The 7500-nt window shown below is 40.2% G+C and overlaps 1 protein-coding gene across 4 annotated transcripts in view; it reads left to right on the top strand.

The window, feature by feature from the left end:
* LOC137978896 (neuropilin-1-like) overlaps positions 1-7500 on the top strand; it is a 76268-nt gene that overhangs the window by 49838 nt on the left and 18930 nt on the right. For 3 of the 4 annotated variants that reach the window (XM_068826013.1, XM_068826011.1, XM_068826012.1), the window contains 3 exons: positions 357-448; positions 5177-5569; positions 6025-6144. In XM_068826013.1, coding sequence (XP_068682114.1) covers positions 357-448; positions 5177-5569; positions 6025-6130 — 591 coding nt within the window. In that variant the 3' untranslated portion in view covers positions 6131-6144. Of the gene's footprint in view, positions 1-356; positions 449-4072; positions 5146-5176; positions 5570-6024; positions 6145-7500 lie in introns of those variants that run through there. The other variant, XM_068826014.1, reaches the window with a different exon arrangement.

The raw sequence follows: 7500 nt of genomic DNA on the forward strand, positions 1-7500 counted from the left end.
CCATATTTTTTTTACTAATTTCCTCTATACATGACGGAAAGATGCCTAACATTCGATTATAAAATTACAGGAGAATAATGACAAAAATTAAAAGAAAAAAAAATTGGAAAAAAAGAAAAGACACCCCGACCCCAAACCTGACCCCGGCCTCGGGCCCCCGCCCCGCCTCCGCATTTTGGCTACTACCCTGGATTAAGTAAGAAGAACGTTAATTCTCAATTTCAATCGTAAGTTCTGGAGATGGCGCTTACGTCAACTGCGAATTTTCAATTATTGTTTTTATGTTTTTAATCTATAAGTAGCGTGAATTTGCTTATCAGAATAAGCAGATTGATGTGCTTTCCCCATGGTTATAGTGGAACGAACCAAAGGAGGACGCATTCAAACAATCGGTTGCAGAGGCAGCCACCAGACTCTGCGCCAATGATGGCAATTGCATACCAAGCAGGTAACGAACTCTAAGTAAACATATTGCATTCACTGGAAAAAAATCAAACCGTCCTTTAGCTCGTCTATTTTTGACAGGCTGTTTAGCTGGCTTGCTATTGCCTGACTGACTGACTGACTGACTGACTGAATGACTGTCTGACTGACTGATTCATTGATTGATTGCTTGGATGATTGATTGACTGACTGACAAGGAAGTGGACTGACGAATTGCTCTTAAAAGACTGAATGAGTACATTAGCTGACGGCCTAGCAATAACAGAGCACCCACTGGGTAAGAGCGCAATATTATACATCAAAAAATTCGTCGGTTCTGATCGGCTGAAAAAGATTACATTTCTCATGTAAGACAGGTGCAAATTTGTAACAGGAATGCAAATTACAAATGAACGCTTTTGCAAGGTTGAATGACTTTTGAACGATAGACTTGTATAAAAGTTTGAATTTGAAAAACGTTGTAGTCTGTTTCAACCTATCACTTAATCAGGGTTTTCAACTGTTTTGTAAAGTAGCGGACATACTTCTGAAAGCACCGGACGTGAATGTTTTCTTGGCGCCGTAAGGCGCCTCGCGAGCGCCGAAGGCGCAAGCACCTAGGGGGGTCTGGGGGCATGCTCGCCCAGGAAATGTTTAAAATAGAATACTCAGAAACGCCATTTCCAGCGTTTCTGGAACCAAGGAAACAGTTTCCTAGGCAATGCTGGCGCTCACTAAAATTCTCTTTAAAAAGTAAATTACTGAATGAAAATGGTCAGTTGGTAGGATGATCACTGTCTGTGTCACAGTCCACCTCGCAAAGCCCAAGAGCAGCTGTGGCTATTTCTACCTCCTGTGAGAGAAAGAAATGAATAGCAACCGAGTAAGCACTCAGATCTTTTAAGTTTTAGCAGCAGCTTGGTTCAGTTAAAACACTTTTGAAGCTCGCAAAAAAGCGATTAGGTAATGACTCTTTACGTGAATAGCTGTAGTCGTGTAAGTAACCTCTTCGGTGCGAGCATCAGCATCAACCTCGTGGTCTTCAATTTCATCTACAGCCTCTTCACTTTCATTGCCATTCAGCCTCTCTCCTTCTGAAGCACGTGTTTCACTGACCGACTCAACTTCAGGCACCTGCAAATTTTAAACCGTATTGTTGTGAGCATATGACCATACAATACACTGCATCACTATTCAGGAAAAATGTACCGTTATGTTACAAGGTTGTGTCAAAATAATGAGCACCTTGCTTTCCTTTGGTGAACGAGGCTTACGTCTGTTCTTTGCGGACAACCAGATTTCTGCCGCCCTTCGGACTATGTCAGTACACTCCTCTGTCCCAAACGATGGACCGTTGATGCTCACATGCATAAGTGCATTTAGCATGTCATCAGTGAGTCGACTTCTCATTCTTGTTTTGATGCGTTTAATAGCACTTCCACCTCTTTCAGGCCAACAATTGCTAAGGGGCATCGTCCATACAGCTTCCGCCACCATAAGAAGTTCTGAATAGGTATCCTGGTAGGTCTTGCGCGCGCAAGCAACGTTTGTAAGGTTCAGTCTGTTGTGGTGAGAATGTTGGTATCTTCAGGGCTTCTGTCATTCGGCTGCAACAGAGTTTGCGGCACTTGTTTCTTCCAAGCAACCATTTCAAACTTAAAATTCTCCCATTGTGCGAGTAATTTTGCAGACTTCGTTTTCTTTTCCTCTTCTTCTTTTGTGCCATAGAAGTGGTTACTGATGATTTTTATCTCTGCCTGGCCATAGTCTTCAAATCCCGGGTCACTTTCATTTGGAAGATCAGCGATATCGAAGATGGAAAAGGCGCTAACTTGGGGTAAAGTGGGTTCAAGGCGATTGTTGATGTTGTCTTGCAGGGCCACAAATGTAGCGGATCATGAGAGAACACAGCTCTTGCATCTTGTTGCCTGAAAGCGTTAAACCACAACGGTTAAGCCTTCCATTCTGAGCGAGGTCGTTCTGCAGCTTTTTCAAACATTTCTTGTCCTCTTTAAGCCTGTTTAGTTTTGCATGTGTGGCTTTGATTGCAGGAAGCAGGGGTGAGAAGTTTACGTTTCCTCGTTGAAAACGCTTGCTTAATTGTGATAATACTGGCAAGACATCGTGGAGGATGTAAATGGTGCCGATGAATTTCACCTTTTTCATTCTTTTCAGGAGACCATCCGCTGCTGATCCCGTTGGTTCAGTTTTAAGCTGCTCCAGCGTTTCGATTATTGCGCAGAAATCCGTAAATACCGCCTCTACCGATTTATCTAATGACAACCAGCGTGTACGACAAGCCTTCTTCAGCTTTTTTGCTACCTGCTTCCTCCCCGTCGAATTTAGTGTAAGGTTCTTTATGCACTCTTGCACTTTAAGATACGTTGCAATGCGCTTTGCAGAATTGTCGAATAGCTTCCGCAACTGGTTCAACTGTAGTTCACAGTGGGCAATGTAGTCAAGGGTATCTGCAGAGCTAGCACAAGCAAGAGCAAGTTTGTGTGCTAAGCAGTGGAAAGACAGGATCAATGGGTTCTCATCTTTTAGAAGCTTTGCCACCCCGTTTCTGGCCCTAGTCATAACAGACGCACCGTCAGAGACAAAGCTGCGCATGATTTGTACCTCTAACCCAACGGATTGCAACTGTTTTTTACAAAGAAGGCAAAACATACCCTCATTTGCTTGAAAAACAAGCCACCAAATCCCCGTTTCAGGATCATATGCTTCTGGTCTACTAAGCATAGAATGCTGGAATTTTGAAACCTTTTCGGTTGGGGATTTGACACTATATACAAGTTCACAGGTGTGTTTAATACCACACAGGTTTTGCTGGTGCACATCTACGTCAGGGAAAGTGTTGTTCAACATAATTGTCTCCCTTTCTTTATCGCAAGAAGATTGAGAAGGTCCTTTACTTGTTTGAGGACTCTTTCGGAAAGCAGTATTTGAAGAGGAACAACTTGGCTTTTCAATCTCATTACTACTTGCAGGCATTGGATCACAGTTTGTTGCCTCGGACAGGCTTTCTTCATCTATGGTTGCTTGCGTTAGAATTTCCCCTAAATACACCAATATTTTTGTCAATTCATTTCTACTGAATGATCACTGTTGTCTGTGTTCAAAGTTGACATTATCAAGGATTTTATGAACCAGCGTCTGCCGATGATAAAATCGACATCCATGAATGAAATCCTTTCGTGCGTGAAACTAGGCGAGTAATTTTAGTTCCGGTTTCCGGTTTCGGTTAAGTCTTTGTTTGACCCGCGTGACCGCCGAAGCGAAGTATCATCGGGCCGTGAGAAAAAACTTCTGGTACCCAGGGTATCACTTTTGAGATCGCCAGTGTTATTTTTTTCGTTTGTCTTAAGATAAAATCTTTCAGTTTTTCTCTATTTCAAAGTCCAAGTCGTATTTTGATTGTTGGATAAGGGAAATATAAACTTAACCTTGTAAATAGTGACCTCATTAGCAAAGGGCAGCCGTGAGACATTGTTTTGTTTTCTTCGGTCAGGAGAAAATTACCATTTTTACTGCTCACAGCGCAGTACAGTGAAACACTCATTCAGAATAATCATGCCCTTCAACTTACCTTGTTTTCTCTTGGCCGTCGGGACTAAAAACTCGCTTATCCTCTTCATTCTTTCAACAGTTTGACTAACACAAGTTGCGTGTTTTACCTGGGGATTTCCCTCAAGACTTGGCCGAGCAGGAATGAGAACGAAATAGTCACTTCATTTCCGTTTAAATGAAGAGGGGAAACCAATAAAATATCCCGCCGCTCAATAAGCAAAGAAAAAAGAGTTATATGGCCGTTTTGAAGAATGTAATTGATTATTCTGTTATCCTCTAGTCAGTATGTTCATGAGATGCCTTAGTAAGAAAATATATAATACAGTAGTAAAAAAAATCGCCAATATTGATCTCAAACCCTGAAACCCTGCTTAATACGGAAGAACTATTCATTTCAATAACAGAATTATATCCAATGCCATTGCTATGATTTACTGAAGAGTCTAAAAACACCTCTTGATGGATGCTATTGAAAACACTTTAAAGTTATTATTTTAATGATTAGAGAGTTAAAGCTTCGTTCGACAAACGTGTGATGACCGGTAGCACGTGACCATTTTCCTCACTTTCGAAACGCCTGCTTTTCGCAGATTGCCATTTTTAGCTTGACGGGCATTGCTTTTATGCTAATCAGGAATTTTGGGAAGAAAAGTATTCTTGTAGATGATTGTATGACTTAGCACTCATTTTTGAATGTAGAATTTAATGAACAAACTTGAACGTGTCGTTTTCCTTTGTTTTTGTTTGTTTGGACAATTCAAACCATGTTGCATAAGGCCATCGGTATTTGGTCACATGATGACAGTGAATTTGCGTTTTCGCTCGTACTCACAGATTGTAGCGTATCTTGTCCTTCAAAGCGTTTTTTGTTCGATATCCTGCACAGAATGTATGTTGTATCGTCTGTGGTATATATATATATTTTTTTATTAGTTGTTCTTTAATTGTATTTGTCATCTATTTTTATTCTTTCTTAGTTTTCACTGTCCTTGACGAAACAAAAATAGCTTTCGATGCCACGAGGTGGTGGTGTTTATACGAGTAGAAATTAAAGCTTACAAACGTCAATTTAACGCGTCGAATTATTGTGCGGACACAACACTCATGTCACGGGCCATTATCGCCGTTTTATGGAAAACTAATACTTAACCTCTCTACTGTTCAATTCAATGTAAACTTACAGGCCCAGATTCAACGAAGACCAAGTACATCTCTTGCCTGGTTACCCAAAACAGGTTTCTCAAGTTCCTCTTTTGGCCGTCATAGCATTTTACTTACAGACTCCCCCCGGATCACTAAGCTCCGTGATAAACAAGAATGTTTTAGTGGCAATTGTGAAGTCGTCTGTGGCGGAAATCTCCTCTACTATCAATGCAAACATCTCAAATGTGCGACAACTCTTTGACGACACAACCACAACAACATCAACAAACACCTCACCAGTAACGCCAACAGTACCACCAGGAGACAAGAACCCCAATACCACGCGAAATGCTATAATTGGTGGTGTTATTGGTTCTGTTGCGTTTGTCATCGTCATCGTCGTTGTTTGGTGCCTGTGCAAATGGAAAAAGCGGTAAGCGGTCTGACAAACACCCTTGACTCGTTATGTAGAACATGTCAAGGTTTAGTAGTAGTTTTTCAGACCCCTTTTATTTCCTTATTGGGCTAAAACAAAACGTCAGACACAGTCGAAATGACAGCAACGACGGCATCGTTTGAACATGCCACAAAACAGGATATTTATAAGCAATCTTCCAAACAATGCGTACCAAATTTTGAGCTAAACATTTTAACAAGATAAATTTGAGGGGTTTTTTTTATTCTTTCTATTAATATTTAACGCCATTTCTACCACTTTTATTCACAGGCTATCATATTATCAGGGGGTGACCTTTATCCTCTCCCAGTTGCTCGACAGGAAAGAGATACCATGATGACTTTAAAGTTTCTTTAAAAAAAACTAAAAGCTACCTATTTGACTTTCTCTTAAAATAAAATAAAAATAAAAATAAGATTTTGTTTTGTTAGGTGTCTGCAGGTCAACAGCGAAATATCGCATCGTGGCGAGGAAAAGAACGATTCTTTACGCCTGGAAATGGACCGTGTAACGCGTACTGAGGATATCGGAAACTAAAACGACGATTACCCGTAAGTAAACACCATCATATTTATACAAATGAATTTTAAATAGGATGTAACAACAATTAATGAACAATACTCTGAACTAGACGCTCCAAAAAGCGAACACTGGGTGCCTGTGGTACGTGTTACACAAAAACACAAGGAACTGAATTGGGTGGTATTGAACTGCAGGGTTCCAGTTAATCTTTTCAAGTTGGGGGTCATTAAGACCATTTGAGGGTCACTCACATGTCGCGCCACACGTTCACACCTTTAATTATTTTGTAATGTCCTGTCCCATTTTGAGGTCTTTTAGTTTTTATGCTTTGGTAATAAACACGCTCTTGAGTAAAATTCACTCGTTTCCGCCTTCTGTAAATAGATAATCTCCAAAAAAAAAATTGCTCTGACGGACGTTTTCCAGCATGTCATGCATGTCTTGCAGTTGCACTAAGCAAACGTTTATTGCACACACTAAAAAAGGACTGAAGGTGTTGTTTCCGCTTCATACTTCCTCTTATTGTTAGTCTAATCTGATGCCAGGTCAAAACATTGTTTGGCTTTAAGTTTGCAGCAAAATGTACCGTAAAAGCCAGGCCCGGGTTGCTCAAAGCATGGTTAGCGCTAACCAGTGTTAAATACCATGGAAACCTGTAGGTTTCAAAACCTCTTAACCAACGGTTGAACAGAAAAAGACAAGCCAGAAGACAGATGAAGTAAAAAATAACATAGTTTTTATATATAGCTCTGAATCGAATTCTCATCGAAAGATTAATGACAATCAATCGTAAAAAAAGGAAGAATTTCTGCAGTCTCTGACTTTTATGATGTTTTGTCAAAAAGAAGAAATTGATCACGTGCTACGCAACCATAAAGGTGCACGCCATCACCTTGAGTCAACTGAATGAACTACGGGAAAGAATGTTAATCGTTCGTCGTTTTCAGAGTAAAAGAACGTCTTTGGTTTTTAATTTCGTTGTAATATTTAACTGAATATTTACATTTCATCCGTCGGGTCAGGAAGCCTTCTTTGTCGGGTTCCTGAGAACGTATCTATTTTGACTTCATGGTGAACTATTTACACAATCGCGAGGTTGAGTGGCCATGTAATCGAAAATCGAAACATCCGTGAGGTACAAAAAGAGACTTGCGAATTATCGCACATCACAATGCTGGCATGCACAAAAGCAGAAGAAATGGTTAATAAATATGAAGTTTGTTACTATCTGAGTGTTTTTATGTTAGTAAAGGGATATATTGTCACGCAAATGATGTAATTTCATGACGCTCAAAATTCGCAAAAAGCGTCAGTTTCAGGTAAAAAATCTTTGCACTTGCAAGTCGTAGCGATAAATTGGATTAACCAGGAAGTTAAAGAAATAT

This window comes from Montipora foliosa, chromosome 12 (genome assembly GCF_036669935.1).
Source record: "Montipora foliosa isolate CH-2021 chromosome 12, ASM3666993v2, whole genome shotgun sequence".
NCBI classification, from domain to species: Eukaryota; Metazoa; Cnidaria; class Anthozoa; order Scleractinia; family Acroporidae; genus Montipora; species Montipora foliosa.